The sequence below is a fragment of the Eretmochelys imbricata genome, chromosome 8, assembly GCF_965152235.1.
Source record: "Eretmochelys imbricata isolate rEreImb1 chromosome 8, rEreImb1.hap1, whole genome shotgun sequence".
In the NCBI taxonomy this organism is placed as follows: Eukaryota; Metazoa; Chordata; order Testudines; family Cheloniidae; genus Eretmochelys; species Eretmochelys imbricata.
Window position 1 is genome coordinate 78749530 of NC_135579.1, and position 21417 is coordinate 78770946.

The 21417-nt window shown below is 40.4% G+C and overlaps 1 protein-coding gene across 1 annotated transcript in view; it reads left to right on the forward strand.

Moving 5' to 3' along the window:
* Positions 1-21417, forward strand: part of COL24A1 (collagen type XXIV alpha 1 chain) — a 248411-nt gene that overhangs the window by 149735 nt on the left and 77259 nt on the right. The window contains exons 27-30 of the mRNA XM_077825362.1: positions 10529-10582; positions 13482-13535; positions 16455-16508; positions 17217-17270. Coding sequence (XP_077681488.1) covers positions 10529-10582; positions 13482-13535; positions 16455-16508; positions 17217-17270 — 216 coding nt within the window. The remainder of the gene's footprint in view (positions 1-10528; positions 10583-13481; positions 13536-16454; positions 16509-17216; positions 17271-21417) is intronic.

Consider the following 21417-nt stretch of genomic DNA (forward strand, 5'->3'; position numbering starts at 1 on the left):
AGAAGGTGGAAGAAGACTGATTTCCAACACTTTGCTTATGAGAACGTCCTGCCAGCACTCTGTCATCTTAGATGAGAAGCATGGGGTGGAATTTTGGTACATCATACTGGTGTACTCTAGAATAATTACTCTGGATTTACTGTGGTGTTTCTGAAAGCAGAATTTGGCCCATGATATTTGTATCTTTGAGTTGTGGATAAAGCAGTGATGCCAACATGTTTTCTCTTTCTAATATTCAGTTCATTCTGGAGTCTGGCAACTGCACCTTTGAAGGTTCCAGTGATACTGTAGCTATCTGCTACAAAATCAGTACATTTCCCCAGCAGGATGTACATATCCCAAATAAGTAGCCTCAGAGGCTTTTACTCAGATTACTTTGATTTACTACCAAATACTATTTCAAAGGACAGAAAATTTTAACAAAACAGACAGTCAGATCCCAGTGTGTGGAACAGAGGACAAGGACATCTGCCTTTCTAACCTTGTGCTTCTGAACATAATCATGATTAACGCACCTATAGATCTTATGTTCCCTTCCTAACATTTTTAGTACAAAGGCTCTGAGGCAGGAAATTGATCTGAAGTTTTAAGGTTGACTGTTAAATACAGATCACTCACCAAAAAGCTTAGACTGCCAAGTGGCATAAGCATAGCAGTGAGATTCAGAAACTGTGATCAAACAGCTGTTTAGTTGTCAGGCGCTGCACATTGGGCAATGTTCTAGTCTACCATCATATTTTTACCTAACTCAGAATGAAGTGCTATCAGCAAATACATGTAGCACAAGGCATTAAAGGTTTTGGAAAAGACTAAATTCAGTAAGCCAGTTCAATTTTCCTCCCTGAGCTCTTGGCTTATGGCATTGTAAAGCAAAGCCAATTCAGTCTGCCTAGTAAAGGATGATGGCACTGTAACATGCTTCAGTATCTCAGGTTGTTCCAAAATCTTGCAGAAACAGTACTGCTTGTGAATTAGATCTGATCTTGATTAGAGAGAGAGTATGTTATTTCTCAAAAAGAAAAGGAGGACTTGTGGCACCTTAGAGACTAACCAATTTATCTGAGCCGTAGCTCACGAAAGCTTATTGTCAAATAAATTGGTTAGTCTCTAAGGTGCCACAAGTCCTCCTTTTCTTTTTGCGGATACAGACAAACACGGCTGATACTCTGAAAACTATGTTATTTCTGTTCTTTTTGAAATTGAGAGAGCTTGGTTGCAGAGTACAGCAACTGCAGCACAATGTTATACAAACAAAGCAAAAAATGGGAAAGCTACAAGAACAAAAAATGGATGAGGAAGGCAGCATTAGAATCAGTGAGGTGTGTGTACATGCAAACTTCTATATTTTCATCATTATTCCTTTCTCCAAGTAAACCAACTTGCTAGGGACTTAGATTCATCTGAGGAAGAATTTTCCCTCTATCTCCTTGCTTTCCCTGCAGTGAAAAGCCTTTCCTAACCCTTATGGAATAAAATATATTATTATTTTTTTAAAAAACAACTTTTTGATGTTCCCTCTAGAAGGATAAATAATATGACCCACGTATGTTGTACCTCACTTACAGTCGTACAGGCAGCTCCTGGCAAGTAGTTACTTGGCATTGACAAAGGAAGTGTCTTGGGCCCAGGAGATGACCCCATTAGCTAAATTCCCCCTCTATGTGTAGGAAGTCAGAATTTTCTCAATACTTTTTCCATTTCAGCTCCTTTTTGTTCCATGTTCACAGTGGTCTGGAGAGAGGACAGCCTTTAAAACTAATTGTCTGCACTCTGAATTAGTGCTGATCAGATTTGGGCTTCATTTCAGGGTCTTTACCTTCATCTTCAAAACTCTGAATGAACTCAGATTCATTTATCCATTGGATCCAAAGGATCTGCATTTTGGTGCTGCCTCTGGAGCAATCAGGAGTGATGCTGTGACTCAGAGAGTCACAGTCCTCCTCCTGGCTCCCTTGCTGCTCCAGGGAGGGAGTAAACTGCTCTGAGTCTGTCTGCAGCACAATATTCTGTTCCCCAGAAAGCCAGCACAATGGTGTTAGCGGACAGGCCAAGGTTCCACCCCCTCCTTTGTGTGTTGGGAACAGAGTGGCTTTTTTGAGCATGCTTCTCTTCCCATATTATTAGCTGTGATGTGCATTGCCGTTGCAGGGGTACAGCGGATGCCTTGCTAGCTGGACAACCATTTGGCCTATTTTTTTTGCAAATAAGCTGCATTACCTTTGTAATTATTAATTTATTTTTGCTGTTGACTATGAAAAATAAGATCAAACTAATCTAAAAACACCAACTCTTATTATGTCTCAAAATGCAGGGCTGGTGAACTTGGTCTGAGACTGGACTTTAGTTTCAAAGGTTGGGGGTGTTTCACAGTAAACGTTGAAAACACAATTCTAGGTATATCAGTATGACATAAAGTAATAGAAGCTCAGGTTTGTAATATGGTTGTTGTTTTGTTAAAATTAACATAGAAAGAAACTGTCTTAAACCCTAGAAATATTCATTTTAATGTGTTGAAATCTGGACGTTGGTTGGGTTTGTTTGTTTTTTAAATACTGTACCTAGGTGAAGGAAACTCTTTGCAAAGACTGAAGTTTATAGGCTCTTGAGAAAAGTGTCTGTGTATAAATCCTTACAAGCAGACATAATTATTGCATTGGTACAGGTTAGATCTTATCTTCCAGCTGGGAGGAACGTGCAGATGCAGGGAAAGTGTTCATGGATGAATGGAAAGAAAAGAGTACAATAATATAAAGATTTTCTTATAGCAAGAAAATATTGTATGGATATTTGTATCATGTCATTAACATTATGTCTTATGAATATGGTGAAATTTTGAATTCTATATGAAATGATGCTTCATTGGAAAATTTTCTTTTGACTTAAAAGTAAATATTAGTCTATATAGCCTGACAGGTAACTGCTTACACATGACTCTTTTGGAACTGGAAGAATATCTGCTTCTCTCTAACCAAGCCTTTTAAAAAATTATTATATACTCTATTTTGCACTAAGTATACAATATGTTTCCAATTATTGCACTGTAGTCCGGTTTCTAACACAAAGCATGTGCTCTGGCAGTATGCTTGGTCTTCCTTACGCATGTGTTAGATGTGGGATCTGGTCTCTGATCCATTTTCCATAAAAATGCTTATGTCAAGGAGGCTTCTATAAAGGGATATTTGTCATTAGAGACTCGTACAGAAATCCTTGCAAATGAAAGTTTATGGCCTAATTTTTTAACAAGGTTTATGGCCGTGATCATTTTTTTCATTCAGTTATTTTCCTTTTTCCTTTTCTCTATAACACATTCAATTTGATTTTTGGAGTGTACCACTGTGTCAAAAGGGAGTTTATGGGGATGCCAAAGGACTCTGACTTAATACACTACCTTTGGCAGATATTTATCCTCTTCTGTAATAAGCAGAGATGAGCTCAAACCTGTAGTGATCTGGATCCAAACTTTGCAGTTGGCTTCTTTATGTGAGCCAAACTAGAGCCCTGGATCTAAAGAGCCCCATGAACTCTGAGAAAGTTTAGTATGAGATCAAAACTATTTGGCTCAGCCTATTGGTATAAAGATGTTTTTGTTTCTGTAAATAAACATCAGTAAATGTTTTAGTAGGCTCCCTCAGTCCCACTTTGTCTGCCCAGGAGGTTGCCATATTTTTTCAAAAGAAAACCAACATCATCAAGAATTTTCCTCTTCTTCAATCTCTGCTGGCACCCCCATCATGTTCACCTTAGTCTCTGACTCTCTGATCTCTCTTCTGACCTTTCTCTTCCTTCCTATCCTCCTTGAAAACTCCACTAACCTTCCCATTTTTCAGGCTTGCAACCTCTAGTTTAAAAAAAGGACTCTCCTCCCAGAGATCCCGCTGCGTTAGTACTCCTGTAAGTAGAGACTCTACCTGGAAGGCTTCAATTGCTGGTACCAAGAAAGGATCTGCATCCTCTTCACTCAGCTGTCCTCAGTCTTCCAAACCAGATTTGGCAATCAGTGCCAAAACCTGGTACCGCCTCCACTAGGCAGGGCAAATATGAGCTCTGCTCAAGGGGTAACTCATGGCACCGATCCTCTTTCTGGAATGGGAGAAATCAAAGAAATTAGTCGTTAGGCCTTCCAACATTTCTAACTCACAAGCCCACATGCCTGATCACCCTGGACAGGCCAGCGGGGCTGACTCTCTGTTGCATCCATGTGGAATTAAGTGCACTATGCCATGAAGCTCAATACTGGCAATGACTCCTCACTGGCACCTTCAGTGCCAGACCTACCAGTACCACAGTACTGAACAATACCAGCAGACTTGTTAATAACTATTGACTCCAACCTGGCCCCAGTACCAATACCACTAGCAACTGTATCTCCAGTACTGTTCCCGAAAGGAACCACAGTACATATCCTGACAGAAACACCTCCACAATGTATTACATCAACGGGCAGGAGGATGCCTGCTTATCTCCCTGTGTCAGGAAGCAGTCAAGCAATGCACATGCTACCAGCTTCACAGGATAACTCCCTTGGCCCTTCACTTACCAGGAACAAACAAAGATCTCGTGGATTGCCTCAGCAGACAGTACTCAGCCAACCATGAGTGGTCACTCTATTCTTAAGCCTTTATTCCACTGATGGGGCTCCCTGAGGTAGATCTTGCCTTGTCTTCTGCTCCAGAGCAGATATCAAGGCCAGGGTCACTCCAAGATGTTTTCCTCATCCCCTGGCTTCATTGGCTTCTCTGTGCTTTTCTTCCCATCTCCCAAAGGGTCATAAGGAAGATCAGTCAGGATGTAGCCACAGTGACATTTACAGCCTCTTATTGGGCCAGACATTATTAGCTCACAGACATAGTGCATTTGTCCACACAGCCACCAATCTCTCTCCCCAGTCTGCCATAAATTTTCCTCCCAGACTCCACTTCCTTACTCTGATTACCTGGAAGTTGGCTGGCTGAGCACAACGGACAGCATTAGAGCCACATAGATCGAAAAGATCCTGTAACAGCACAGTAACCTTTCTAGACGATCAGTCTGCAAATCAAAGTGGAAGAGATTTTTCCATCTGGTCTTCACAACAAGATCTCATCCTGTTGTAAGCTTCTATTACCAAGATCCTGGATAACAGCCCCCAGGTCAAGCTGTTGGGCCCCCACGTCAGCTCTGTCAGGGCGTGTTTAGTTTTCATTTCAGGTTGCTACCCTCCCACTCAGACTTACAGTGTTCTCTCATTCCACTGTTTCAAAGTTTCTAAACGGACAAGTTCACACATATCACCTTCTTAAGGAACCTCCCTCATTTTGAGATTTTAATATAGTTTTTATGGCCTTGTGAAGCCCTTATGCTCTGAACTCTTATCCAAGTGCTTTCTTCGCCAGCTCACACCCCAAACTGCCTTCCTGGGGGCTACAACTTCAGACGCTAGAGTTAGTGAGATTCAAGCTCTGATAGCAGACCCTCCTTATACTGTATTCCACAGGGTAATTGAGATGGCCTAACACTGGCTATGATATCAAAATATATTAAACATTGATATTTCTAATACAGCTCAAATTTCAGGAAAATAGGGAGCAGAGTACAAATCACAAAATCTAGCAGTGATTTTACACCTGCTGTTTTCTAGTGGCCTTGATTGTGGATTTTATTGAACATATATATATATATAAAAAGAGCATGTTTAAAGGCAGAAATCCCTGAATTGTTATTTTGTCGCCAGTATAAATCTATTGAGCAATGATTTTGATAGACTGAAATAAAATAATAATTAAATCATAAAAGGAGTAACAGCTGTCTGGTGTGTATGAATATTTTTGCTCTTGAAAAACAAAAACCTGTTTAAGAGCTAGTTAAAGTTGCTTACTGCTAATTAAACTTGGTTATATTCCTATGTATGTAGAGATAGCAGTTGCCAACTTCTGAATCTTATACACATAATCTGATTTAATGTGTTACAGACATAACACAGTTGAATATTACTACATTACTAGTAACTTTCATATTTCTGCCAGACTTCACAAGCAGTGTCAGTCCAGGGACCAACATGGCTACAACAACACTGCATATTTCATGATCACTTATATGATGTATTCCAGGTGCCTTTTGCTATTTCTTCACTCACCATTTTTTTTAAATGTTCCACTTTTGCTAACCCCATGCTAATCCAGATCTTCAGGGTAGCAAGGAAATTGAGAATATGCTTCCAACAATACTTGTTTTACAATTGCACTGACTCCCTAAAGCAGTTTTCTTCCAGAATTTAATAGTAATCAGAGGTATCCTCATGATGCTTTAATGTGTTCAAAACCTGGAGCGCACATAGCTGCTGACTGGTTGTGGTCCATTTGCATGATTTTCCAGTTGGAAACTCTTGGAAGAAATATCTTGTGAATGTAGTAAAGGTGGCTTACAGGAGTTGTTTTGCACCTTACCAAAAAGAGACAACAGCCAAAAACTTCCACATGTTTATTAACAAGATCCAAAAAGAGTTACAATCGGGGAAACACTCTGAACCATAACTCTCAATCTCCTAAGCACCAAAGGGCAATTAGGCTCCCAGCTCCCATTGAAAGTCATTGGGATTGGATCCCTAACTCTGATTTGTGCTATTGAAAATCTGCTGCTTCCAAGAACGTAGCTGGGACCACCAGCTCTGTGCATTTTCTTTTTGAAAAAAAAACTTGCAACATCCTCAGAAGACAAGGTGGAACTGAGGGAGTTGAGTCAAGCATTTACTGATAACTATTTACAGAAGCAAAAGGCATCATTATGCCAATACACAGCTGGGACAGCCAATATGGGTAGCAAAGGGACAGCATTCATACATCATTTCTGCCATGTCTACATGCTGTTTTGCAATTTCCTTACTGCTATAAAAATACATTAATCATACATTTGGATCTGTTATTATTTGTTATATTTAGTAAAATACTGAATGTGCATTAATGTTTTTCACTTCATCAAATAGCTCAAAGTTGGGATCGTGAATGTGCTTTCCTTTCCCAAGGCATTCACAGCTTCTCTATACTTACTGTTTCTTTTCTTTTCCTATCGTTCCCGTTGTTGTTTCTTCCACCCTCTCCACAGCTTTCATGTCCCAGAAGGAGCCCGTGTTCATTACTCCTGCTTGGAAGTAACTGGCTGCAGTCACTAACCAGCCTTGAGTGTGGGCACTTCCAGTTTTCCACCTAGCCATGGAGTGTCCTGTAAAATTAAAAGTACCTGAAATATCTCTTCTAACTCTCATTACAGGGAAAGTAACTCTTTCAAATGAACACAGCTCCACGTAGCTTCTAGCTATGATTCTATTAGGTGTTCTCAGAATAAAATAAATGCACTCAACAGGAATAAAGATTATTTCTTACCTGTAATACATTCAGGGGCAGATACTCAGCTGGACTAAACTATCCTAGCTCCATTTTGTTTAAATCCCTGAAGCTGTGACAGTTTACACTAGTTAAGGAGTTGTCTCTCAGAACATGACTGTGTGCTTTTCACAATTCAGTCCCTACTCTCAGTCCAGGCTGTGAATGTAATGTTCAGAACATAAATCCCAGAGCCGCTAAACTGCCTCAAAGCATTAAGACTTCCTTAAACAAATTGGCTGTAGGTGTAATTGGTTTGTTGTTTTTGTAGTCTCTATCATAATTAAGAGCTATTAGACTGGGCCAGATTGTGAACCTCTGACTTCCATTGGTGAGGAGTTACTCCCATGAGAAGTCCCATTGATTTTAATGATCAGATGGAGTTTATATGTCTGGGGTGAACTCACTCATGTCAGTGGCAAAGCTCCCATTAATTTCAGTGGAGCCAGAATTTTCCACTTGGTATATAAACTGCTGTTACTATGTACAAACTGAAAAAACATATCCATTTTAACAAGATGTCTTGCTGACAGGGTTTGGTGTTCTCCTGTATGTGTTCCTATTGGTATGAAAGAATGGTTAAAAATGAACATAAAAAGATATTTTCTGTTGTTCAATATAAAGAACTGCCTTTTCCTCTATAATTTGACTCTCATTTGTTTAGTGCCTCGTTTTCAAAGTCTCCTTCTACCGTAGAAACTGGAGGCAGTTCAAATTGAAAGAATATGTCTCCAGGATGGTAGATTTCTGAGGCAGTGCTAGTAAAAGTAAAACAATGTGTGGGCTATATAGGGGAGGCATATGCAGTAGGATTAATGATTACAGGTCTATTCAAATGAGAGTTTGTAATTACGTTACAGATTACAGAAAGGACATTTTCTTCCATTGGAGATGTTTTCATTTTTTCCTAGGCAAACTGTACAAGCCTTTCATGGAAGGTATTTTTCAAACACTGTCAACAGACTGCTTTAAACTCTGTACTGAACAGATATGTCTGCTTACCCTTATGCCTTTTCCCCTCCCTTTGTTAAGACTCTGTTTTCTTTAAAAAAAAAAAAAAGAGAGAAAGAAAGAGTTCAGAGGGAGCCCAAAAGCTTTAACAACAGCCTCAAGAGAAGAAATGTCAATCATCCAAGTCTTTTGAAGCTGGGAGGATACTCTGTAATTTTCAATTATATATCCATTTTAGAGAGGTTCAGAAAAAAGGCAGCATAACTTCACTGAACAACATATATATGTATAAAATTAAAAATAAATAATCATGCAAGTGGCACCATTTCGCCATATGGTTTCGGATATTGTAGCTGCTTAGCTTCCATTATCTCTTTTGACATCTGTCTATCTGCCTTTATATGGACCCTTGCCCCTCAACATTTCATCTCATCATGGTCGTATCTAAAATGGACATTGAAACCTATCAATATATTTTGAAATAAAATAAATCCCTAAAAAATAAGCCAATTTATTTATGTTATTCATTGCCTTAGTACCTGTCACAGAGAGTATGAAATACTGTATGGAAAAAAATTGCAGCTTTAATTAAAATTTGGCCAAGTGGACTACAGAAAAACAGCACCTGCTAAATAAGATGAGCAAAAAGAAAAAAAAAGCTAAGGCTGCCCTCCACTATCAATACCCAGTAGGAAATATCAGGATACTAGTCAAAGGGTTGTCCTGTTTTAACTGTATGTTGGAAAACAGGCCTCGCTCTAAATTTCCTTGTTTTCTGCATTTAGGGCTCAATTCAGCAAGGTACTTAGAGACCTGCCTAACGGTAGGCATTTGAAGTGAATTGGGCTACACACAGGCTTACTTAAAGTTAAGCACATCATTAAGTACCTTACTGAATCAGGGCCTAGAGTTTCAGGGCCTAGAGTTACAATGATCTAAATGCTACAAAGATATAGGTGTTTTATTTAATTGTTAATTTATTTGGAATGTTGTGGTGGCAGTGTGTTACATGGTGTTGTGGGTGAGTTTTTTGAAAAGTACCCGGCATTGGCCTAACTCTCCGCCTGTTGAGCGTTACCATTGGCTTCAGTGGGAGCGGACTGAAGCCACTGAGGGTGGAATAGTTCCAAAAGGACCTATCTTTTATTAGTGGAATACCCCTGTGAAGAACCCCTCCATATAGATCTTTTGTTACAGCCTGTACAATACTGGTGGAAATTCGTAGGAGAGGGTCATAAGAGAGCTATTTTCTTAGGAAAAGATCTGATCCTGTGTCTTTCTCAGCCAAAACTCCCCATGACTTCAATGGGTGTTCCATTCCTAGCAAGCTCAGGAGACAATAAGTATTACCTCAATCCAATAGTATTTTTGTTTTGCCTGGGCTGCAGTGACATTGAGGATAGTGACATCGAGGATATTCTTTGATGAATTTATAGCTTCCTAGAAATTTGTGGCTAGGACTAAAGCACTGGGAAAGCAATTAGCATTGCTAGTTATATGTTGATAGAGCACCTGGCACAATGAGGCCCAGCCTCGTGGTGGCATTTAGGTGCTACTGTAACACCAACAGACCCTGGTTGTTGGCGGGCAGGATCAAACCTGGGACCTCTGGTGCTAAATGCATGAGCCTCTACTGCATGAGCTAAAAGCCATATGCCTGTAGAGCAGACTCATTAATCTCTCTCTAAGTGGTCTCGGTGCCACTAAATGGGACAGAACACCACACCCAGGAGGTGTGTGGGGAACACTACCACAACATAAAAGTTAAATAATAATTAAATAATATTTCCCCTTCTTCCAACATCCCTTGATTGCATCTGGATCTGAGTACAGGAGGTGCCTCCCACAGGCCACAATCTAGCCCCAACTGCATATCGTCAGCAGAAGCTACTACCAGAGATGTCTGCTCAACAGAGAAAATGGTATATTAGGAAAAGCTCTGTAATGCTGTGGCAAGACGACCAGGAAGGGGAAGGTTGGGAATTAGTATTAATTATCTGCCCCTGAAGTCCTATGGGCTAGGCTGTACAACACTTACTCACATGGACGAACTCTGACTCACATAAACAGTCCTTTGCAAACCACCGGGTCTACTCTTGTGAGTAGGTGACTCACCAGGTTGAAAAAGGGCTCCACAATCTGCCCTTTGTTTGTTGGCAGATGCAAACCCACGAAGCGGCATGGGCATCATACAAATAAAATCCATTTGTTTTTTCATGTAGGGACCCATTGGTTTACCTGGAGAAATTGGACCTGCTGGAGTCCCTGGTGAAAAGGTAACTTCTAACACCTCAGTCTGAACAGCAGTATAAATCGCTTATAGAAACCATACATGATGATAGATTATTTAGTGATCATTGTGACCTAACTAATATGTCAGTATGCATTTTAACACATAGGGATGTAATCAAATGCAGCACAAATCCAATACCAGTGACCAGCACGTGGTTCGTTTGCCTTTATTTATAATGAAATTGGAGCTTGTGAATTTACTGGAGTGGGCAGAGATATTGTTTGTGCCCGAGGGCTTGCCTTCCTATCTATTTCATTGGTTTCAGTCTGAGAATGTGACATGATCAGTATTTGTTTCAATTGGGTGGCCATTTTTCACTTCGCTGTGGAGAGAGATAAAAGCAGAACACTATAATTTGGCAATAAGCATTAGTAAAATTTCTGTGCCAGTTTTTAAATGAAGCTAAGTCAATAAATGCACATAATTACAGTTTCCTCTCCTATATGACACTCAGATGTGTTTGTGAATGTAATGTTTGGCAGTGTTAATATTATTAGCATAATGTAAGTCTAAGAATATTAGACAAGTTCTACTTTAACAAAAAGATAAAAACAGCTATTACTTGACTGAATGTCAGTTTCAATTATAAAAAAACACATAATTATTTGTCAGAATGATCTAGCACCATTCATATTTTAATCCTGCAGGATTGAATTAGTTCACCAACTTTGGTGGCTGGAATTCAAAAGAATGCTACTGACAAAATCTTACTCTATGAATTTATTATAACTTCCATGAAAATATGGTGATATTTTTACTGTTGGTTTATATTACAAGGAAAAGGAAATACATTAAATGAAAGCATTGGTTGTCAAATCTTAAATATGGATAAGTTTTATAAGGCTTTAATCATAACTGCATGCCTAGAATACAGTATTGAAGGAGATCTTGTCATTTTGTTTGCTCTTCATATACTTACAAACTTACTTCAGTTGCTGGTTTAAAATAGGAGAGGAAATGTAGCAAATCTGTCAGCAAATGGAAGCAAATTGCTTAATGACAGATTGACAGTTTCCATGACTACACTGGATACTTGTCTCTTCATGATTAGTGATGCACTGTAATGTGATGTACCCGGTGCCTCTCTTTATAACATAAAGGAATCATTTGTTATTTTCAAGAGCTGTATTTTAGCAGCCGAGATTAATCCTCAGCCAGGCCTAGTAGCTGGGCTGGATGTTATTAGGATAGAAGAGGAGTCAGGGTATAAGAGGTGAGGAAAAACCCTCCTCCCCTTCTAGCCAGGGAGCTAGACAAATGGCAGTGGCAGTTGATGCTGAGGTGGGGGCTTGACTTGCCCATATGTACGTGTTATTAAAAAATAGAGGGAAATGTGAAGTTTTTTTTCTCTTGTTTATTTGTTATGGTTATAGATAACTCATGGATGCATAAAGAATGTAGGTAGCTAGGAATGTGACATACCCCCATGCAAGGCACATCCCTGCTGCCAGTGGGTTGCATAGCCCAGTTAGCTTTCTGAATCTCTTTCCTGTAAGCCACCTAGTAAATGGAAGGGGAAAAGTAACTTGTAGTTTGATTTTATTTTCAAAACAAAAAACTGGGACACTGTGGTTGCATTTGGGGGATCACAAGAAGGTGTTGTGCTGGGGGGATAAGAAAGGTTGGTGGGGAAGTGGGGGGAAAAAAGAGGTGCCGTCTCCCACTTCCCTTTGAGGAAATGGGACACTTTATAGTAAAGGCTACAGTGGGAGAAAACCATATTTATTCCTCTATTCCCCCTTCATTGTTATCTCCTAATCTAGCACTCCCCATCTATCTCCCCACTACTGACTTGTCCCCGTCTCTTACATCTGTTCACGTACTTCCCCATTCATCAGTTGACTCCATTCCCACCTGAACTCAACTTGCCCACACATCATCCTCTGAGCTCAGAAAGTTCCTAGGCCGCCTCCTCTTCCTACAGCCAAACCCCCACATGGTCAGAAACACCTCCCACGTGCGTGCGTGTGAACGCACATGTGTCCCTCCAGGCTGATAACCACTTTTCTTCCTACCTAACCTCTCTAGAGCTCAGAATCACTCTCATTATCTCAGAGGATCCCACACACATGGTTCCCACAGGTTCATGAAAACAACTTGCAGGTTCTGAACTTTTTACCTACCTAATATCCACCACCAGCAGGCTCAGAAGTTTAAACCCTCCCCCTTCCTACTTGGTGCTAAGTCCAAAACAGTAGGAGTAGTGGCAGTAAGGAGCAGTACCTGTGCTTTGAAATAGCCCCACAGAAGCCTGATCTCTGCTCCTGCCCTCCTCTGCCTGCAGCTCATGTGTTACAGGGACCTCCGGGGCTGAAGGCTCTAGACATCATGAGCAGAGGGCCTTCCAACTTTACCCTTGTGGGGCAGAACTGAAATATTCCCCATGATGCCTGTATTCCTTATTCTGGACCTCCTCCTCCTCGTGCTGCCTACAGTATTATGTGCTAGAGGGTCACAAGTCCCCGGTATACTGGAGCCTCCAGGGTCTGGAGTGGCTCTAGACCAACCAGAAGTCCCCTTTGGGCCTTGTAATTTCCAGTTCAAGGTGACATACCCGCTCTAGCTCTCCTCAAGCTAGCGCACCAAAAGTAGAAACATAGTTGCTGCAGCTAGCCCCTCCGGTGTCGCAGCTACATGCCTATTTTTAGAACGCTGGCTCAATCAGAGCTTGCACAGGTATGTCTTCTCAAGCTGGAGATCACATCTTCCAGGTCCATTGTAGACATACTCCTACACAGTTGTGGCACTTAGCCTCATTAACCCCTAATAGCCAGACACCCCTGCCACAGTAAGAAATCCTTACACTGTGGAAAGAGAACTGTGCCAGTGAAATAACACACCATAAATTTGTTTCTTCTCTTTTTTTAAATTGTTTGTTAAAGGGAGAGCGGGGCAGTCCAGGACCAGTGGGCCCTCCTGGGGAGAAAGGTGTCATGGTAAGCAGTAAATGAGGTACAAGTCAGCTTTATTTTACTTGTAAAGGAACTTTTCCTTCCCAAAAACCTAATTCATTTTGGCCATGCCAAGAGCAAGAAGCCTTATGGAAAAGTAAAGCATTTGTGATATGTTGTTTCTAGGAAAGTTTCCATTTAGCAGCTTGCTAAGTACTTTGCAGACTGAAGCAGCATGCAGTGAATATGAATTACCCACTTTTTAAAAAACGGCTCTCTCATCAGATTTATGTGCAGGATTGAAGCCCAGTGAATTAGCAAGCATGACAAAAAACAAGGAAAAGTAAACTTAGTCTGCAGATTATGTTTGCTGAGAGAGAAACTACTTTCTAAGACTAAGGGCTGGATTCACAGGTGTTGCAATGCCTGACTTTTAGATGCTCTGCTGCCTTGTAGAATTCACAACCCTGGTAGTTGGCCGGGCTTTCTGTACACTGCATGGGGAGAATTAGGCACCTGAAAAAGGGATTGACAGAAGCCAGCAAGCTGAGCAGGGAGCTGCCTTCGCTCGCCAATAGGAAATGCCAAGGAGAGGGGTATTTGAGTGACTTTGAGGCTATGACTACACTTCACACATAACTGGCAGTGGCATATAGCGTACATGTAGCCAGTGGTGAGCTGGAGCCGGTTTGCACTGGTTCACGTGAACCGGTTGTTAAATTTTGAAGCCGGTTTAGAACCGGTTGTTAACGGGATGGGCAAACTCCAGCCCGCAGGCCACATCCGGCCCACGGGACTGTCCTGTCCGGCCCGCCTGAGCTCTCAGCTGGGGAGGCTCCCCTGAGAGTCCCTTTTTAATTTTTACTCACCCGGCGGCACTCGGGGTCTTCAGCGGCACTTTGGCAGCGGGACCTTCACTCGCTCCGGGTCTTTGGCAGCACTTCAGCGGCAGATCCTTCAGACCCGGAGCGACTGAAGGAACCGGTATTTCAGCTTTTGGCAGCTCATCACTGCATGTAGCTACCTCCCTCAATGAAAAACACACCACATCCACACTGTGGTATGTAGCTACACATGTCAATGAAAGGCTCTGGCAGAGGGGACGCAACATTGAAAGGTTCCAGGAGCTCCCCACAGCCAGAACCATTCCCCACTGCCAGAGTCTTTCCCTGCAACAGGGAGCTGCTGGAGTCTTTTCCTGGCTGCCACACTGGAGAAAAGCTCCAGCAGCAGGGAGGCAGTGGGACGCTACACTGCTAAAAATAGGAGTGTAGGCAGAGAGGCATGGCTTGGGTGAATAGAGAGCCATGGGGGATGTACTTGTTTACATACTCAGCCCCTTCTGGCATGTCTTCACTCACCTAAGCTGTGCCTCACCATTGACCCTGCTATTTGTACCAGTGCTAGGGAGGTTTCACGGGGATGTACAACATGCTGATGAAAGAAGCGTGCAGCATCGACACACCCTGAGAGAGGCACCTATTTCCACTTGGGATTCAGAGCCAGGGATCCTCTCCTGGAGTTGGGGGGCCTATACTGGGTCTACTGGTGGTTACATTGTTACATGATTTTTCTCTCTCTCGTTTTAATGTTCTTTTTCTAACAAGACAAAACTCTTGTTGCTCACAGCATCATTATTATATTTAATGATAGCTGCTGTGGGAGGTCATGAGCAGGAGGGCGAGGCAGTCTCTCAGGTAGCTTGGTTCAGTTCCAGGGATGGATTTGACTAGCAAGACCAAGGACCTTGAAGCTAGCTCTTTTTATTCGGTAGGGAAGCCAATGCACAGAGTAGAGCCCTGGGGTGATGTGTGGGTGGGCTGATGTATTTTGTAACCATTGTCCTAGTAGAGTGATGCATTTGGTACCAGTTGAAGGTTTTTCAGGGTGTATGGCTTCATTCCTAGATATAGTGAGTTTCAGTAGTCAAGCTGGAAATCACAAACACACAGATCACTAGGCCTGAGACTGATAGGGTGTGATGTATTTTCTAGCCAATAGAATGGACATTTTTTTGCAGCAGTTGCTCTTTAGGTGTGCATTAGCAGAGAAGAGTCCGAGCAGACCTCTAGGCTCCAGATCAGTCTGTAGGAAGGGGATGATATTCTCTGAAGCACTTCACTCTTCCTACCAACATTAAATCTGTCTTGACTGGGTTCACCTTCTACCTACCACTTTACACTCAGGAACAGATCTCAGCCAGGAACTGAATAAACAAGGATTTATTAGTATAGGACACAATCCTGTTAACACTTTACTATCAGCCATAGTGCATACTACTGTGAGTAGTCCCACTCAAGTCATGGTAGAAAGTGCTATGCCGGGTGGTAAGTGTTTGCAGTAAATGTAACATGCCGTTACATTATGGACCAGAGCTGGAGTTCGCAATCTTGGGTGGGCCTGCAAAATAATTTTTCCTTGCCAGTCCTATTCACACAAAATACCACTGACACTTGTCTACCATGATCACCTGTTCACACCACTATGCACAGTCCTGGTTGGAAGATAATGGATGGCAAACAAGTTCTTTGGAATTGGGACACATCCCAAATTTAAATTACTTCTTTGAAATGTATGTATCCAGTTCTGGATTGTGGCACTGTAAAGTTTTTCTGTTTTTGGCTCTGGCAACATGTATCCAGGAGAACTATAATTTTGCTTTGTCCTAGGCACTCACCAAATCAGAGTTGCCAGACTGGATTATCTTTGGGATGGGGTGGAAATCTTTTGGCTGTTTTAGAAATTTGAAAATCTGGTTTTGTTCGTAAAAGCTCTTTTGTTGATGCACATTCATATCTTGTGACCTTGGAGAGTGGATTGCTCTTTCGAATACTCTGAAGATGATATAATCAGCTTTTGGGGGGATTATTTTAAATGCCATTACCTGCCAAAATTGCAATTTTGAGTTCAGCAAATTAAGATCAGAATTATTCAATCCCTTTTCTATATCTACTTCCATTTTAGGGCTATCCAGGACCTCCAGGGGGCTTTGGGCCTTTAGGGCCACAAGGATTGCCTGTAAGTATAGACCAACATTTTGATTTAACATAAAATGCAGTCTGTTTAAAAATCACTCTTTTGTTCTGTTACTGTTAAGGCTATTTGCAGAACTGTCATGAAAATATACTAGCCAGGCACAAATACTGTTCACCTGCCCTTTACCTATATTTTTTACTTGCCCAGAGCTAGAATTTTTCAAGGCTGATTTAAAGTGTAGCCATTTTAATTTTATTTTGCTGATATTTAATTAAAATCAAATAATAGTATGCATGATGTGTTTACTATTAATCAAAAACAAATGGGATCTTCCTCATTTGCCTGTGTTACACTCTCCACCATGGGTCACCAGCAGGGATAGCAAATGAGTCTTGTAGCACCCTAAAACACAAGTTTCTACCACTTGAGCCAAAGGAGCTGGTAGCAGTAGTAGGTTCTTATAATTTATGTGAATAGCTGCTAGAGAAAGGCACAGTCCACATTATTTCTTACCCAGCGCAAAGCCAATGCTAATGGCACAAAGCCAATACTAAGCATATTTTATTGGATAAGTTGTACTAAAGTAATTTGGTTGATTCTGAGCTTTTAGAAAGAGAGAATGCTTGATTTTTTTTCAGCCTATATTGAACTACTATGAGAATTTATATGTAGTCTATAATATAGACCTCTTGTCACTTCTGGACGTATTTCTGTAGTGGATATTAAATAATGAGTTGATGTAATACTTAGGGTCCTTCAGGGCCAAGAGGACCTCCAGGACCACAGGGATCTAAAGGACGAAGAGTAAGTAGTATTGTTATATTTTACCTAAAGAAATGATCAGCACATGACTTAATAGGAATTGAGTTTCTAAATCACCTCCAATTGCTTCTTTTGAATTCTCTGCAAGGTTATCAATATCATCAATATCGATTCAAGGCATTTTAACTGAAATATAACACACAAGACATGTGCTTCTAGTAAGAAATAAATCCAAGGTCCAGTTCTGCTCCCATTGAAGTAAGTTTGAGTTTTGCCATTGACTTCAATTGGAAGCAGGATCAGAACCAAAATTATTGCTTGTTTACTTTACCCATCTCTACTTACAGAAATATATTAATGCAAACCCTCATCCCGGCTGATGGACTGTGTTTCTGTGTTTTACAGACTAAAATTTTTCTTTATCAGCATTCTTTTAATGCCTTCTAATGGCTGTGAAAGCAAATTACAATTCCTACTGTATAATTTTAGGAGAGGAAAAACAAAGCTATACATGACACCTAACATCATCATATTCCTGCACCATAAAACTCAGTTCAGACTATTTTATCAGCAAAATGTGAAAACTTATATTTTTTATCTTGTGCACAGTGAACTGATCCAAAGCCCATTTGAGTCAATGGGAGTTTTTCCATTGAGTTAAACAGTTTCAAAGAGACCAATTAAGCTGTAAAATAGTGTGATGGTTTGATACATGATCCATGTGAACTCTTCCTCTTAGAAAGCCAGTTAATTACTTATTCTTGTTGGCCTGAGCACTCATTACCTTAGATTTAATCTTCAATCTCTCTGGTCACGCGATTACAGACATGAAAGTTGTGATTTTACAACAAAAAAACTTCAAATCCAGACTCCAGAGAGAAACTGTTGAATTGGAGTTCATTTGCAAATTTGATACAATTAACTTAGGCTTGCATAGAGACTGGGAGTGGCTAAGTCATTATGCAAGGTAACCTATTTCCCCTTGTTTTTTCCTATCCCCCCCCCTTCCTCAGACGTTCTTGTTAAACCCTGGATTTGTGCTGGAAATGGCCCACCTTGATTATCATACACATTGTAAGGAGAGTGGTCACTTTAGATAAGCTATTACCAGCAGGAGAGTGGGTTTGTGTGTGGGGGGGGGGGGGTGAGAAAACCTGGATTTGTACTGGAAATGGCCCAACTTGATTATCATACACATTGTAAGGAGAATGATCACTTTAGATAAGCTATTACCAGCAGGAGAGTGGGGTGGGAGGAGGTATTTTTTCATGCTTTCTGTGTATATAAAAAAATCTTCTACACTTTCCACAGTATGCATCCGATGAAGTGAGCTGTAGCTCACGAAAGCTTATGCTCAAATAAATTGGTTAGTCTCTAAGTTGACACAAGTACTCCTTTTCTTTTTGCGAATACAGACTAACACGGCTGTTACTCTGAAACCTGTCACCTTAGATTTAATGTACTGCTTTGAACCAGGGGGCACTTGATGCCTTACAGAACTGGGTCTTTTATGAGATGAAAAGTAGGGTATCATCTTACTTAGAGAACATTTAAAACAAATTCTTAATGGTCTCTTTTGCCAAAATTCTTGAATCCTTTTCTGTCAAATAGTTTTTTGTAACAGGAACTGTAAACAAAAATAGTCCTTCATACAGTTAAATATCTGTTACATCATTTCCTTCTTTTAAAAAAAGACATTTCAATATATAGTTTTTTGATGAAAATGTTCATATACTTTAGTTTACGAATAATATAAAGTTAGAGGATTTTTACCTTTTGTTGGATAAAGATAAATACTTAAGAAGCTTACATATATGTCCTAACACTAGGGTCCTATACAGAAGGTTAAGTTTAGTAAACTTGTTTTGCATCATAAAAGTATGTGACCTGTATGGTCTTTTAAATTTTTCTTTCATTATTATTACTGCCTTACATATGACATAAGATATTTAGAAAAAAGTGTTTTTATATTTATTTCCAATATATTTGAAATATACTTTATATAGTACTAAGAATATACTACTTTTTCATTAGAAAAAGTTAATATCTTGCCTATAATGTTCTTCTTCCTTCAATTATGGTTTCCTCCTTCAAAATAAATCTGTTGTAATTTGCTTCTGTTTTGCTAGTACAATACATATGAACCATTTGTGAAATACTGCACGTAAAATGTATAATCTCTGCTAAAAGTTAGGAATTGGTGTAATAATAAACCTTATTATGAAGATGCTTCTAACTGGAAATGCCACATCACTGTTTTCTTTTCTTTAGGATGAGATATACAGAATAACTTATCCCAGTCTTTTACACTTGATCAAATATGTGAAGCTGAGTTGAAACATGTACTCATATCCACTTTTCCTCTAAAAGTATCTATGTCCACCCTAAGTGCCTGTGCTAACATTAGATGTTCCAGTATAGTTATTCTACATATAAAACCATGAGATTGTGATGGACATTTTAAATCTGGTACATTATAGGTCTGATTCTGCTGGCCTAACTCAAATAAAACTTGTATTTAAATAGAAGATTTGTCTGAGTTAGGGTTGCAGGATTAAAAAAATTAACTTAAAGCTCAACTGCTCACAGACAAAAGCATCTTCAAGTCCCACCAAGGAGAATTGCTATAATCCAATGAAAATAGGGTGTTTGCATTCCTACTTCATTAATAACAATGGATTTATTCTTCTAAAATATTACTTTGTTGACGTGATTTAAAAGGTTAAGGAAATAAAATGTTACAATTTGGGGATGTATTTGTTGATTTAATAATAATAGTATACCTTTTAACTAAACAACGAATAATCTTTAAAGTCCTCCTAAAAACACAACACCTGGAAATGCTCAGAACTGGTTAAATAAATTTACATGTGAAAACAGTCATACATAATTTAGCTCAGAAAATCATCAAGTGAACTGTGGGAAGCAGCTAATGAGACACGACTTGCAACAACATGAATGGTATGTAGAGCTACAAACCGCAGTGAAAAACAAGCTGCATCCACACTGCAGCATGTAGCTACACATGTCAGTGAAAGGCTCTGCCGGGGGGAGGCAATGGGGAAAGGCTCAGCTCCTTGGAGTGCTGGAGCCTTTCCCTATTGCCTCCCTACCAAAGCCTTTCGCCACTGCCAGAGTCTTTCACGGTGGTGGGGAAAGGCTCCAGCAGTGGGGAGGCAGCAGGACACTGCACTGCTAAAAGTAGCTTCATTAGGACTTGTTACAAAATTATCCCAGTGCTGCAGTCTTTGTTCAGGCTAACCTCCCCACTGAAGCCAACAGGAATTTTGCCTACATTCTAGACTACAGGATCGGGCCCAATATGGGATTAATGTATGAAAAATATATAGAGACCACTTAAAACCAAAGATGTCACCTTTGGATTCAAATGAAAGCTGTATGCGAACACTGAGCTGTGTGTGGCAGGATTTAAAAGGGCACATACAGCAAGTTGCATGCAAAAGTTAAATACAAACATATGAAAATTCCCCTTTGTGTATAAATAAAAGAACGGATCACATCTTCACAGCTGGAATTTATAGGAAGTTTTAAGAGCAGTGACCAGCTATTGCTGCATTGTTACACAATGAAATGGCTTTATACCATACACCATTAAGCCCTGAGCAGCCATTTAGAATTTAAGATTACCCAGCAGTCTAATTTTAAGACTGTCCAGCTATGCAGACAGTACATGGGGGAATTCTGACTGGCTGAAGAAAAGATCAGTTGTTCATGCTTGAATATTTCCCTACCAGAGGTTCATTCTCTCTTTACTGTGCCATTTGGTGTGCAGTTTACCAAGTAAGAGTCTCATCTAGCTTCTACAGTATTTCACCACTTCATGCTTAAGACTTTCTGCATCCCAACTAAAGTCATTGTGGAGGGGCAAGCCACCTGCCAACTGTGGGGAGGCCAGAGATAGGAACAGCAGCAGTAGCATGGGAACTGTTGGTTCTGGTCCTGCAGTAACCCATGTTTTATTCTTTAAATGTTGCACTTGTGACAAGGGAATATAGAGGTTGCCACACTGATGGCTCCTCTCGGGCAGGACACATTGATACTTGCTGAGGTGGGAATAATTGTACTTGAGGAGGGGAGTCAATCGGGTTACTCTTCTTAAGATGGGTGAACTTGAGAGCTTGTATGAACCCAGGAGAGGTGTTACTGGAAGTTTAAAAAGGCCCTGCTT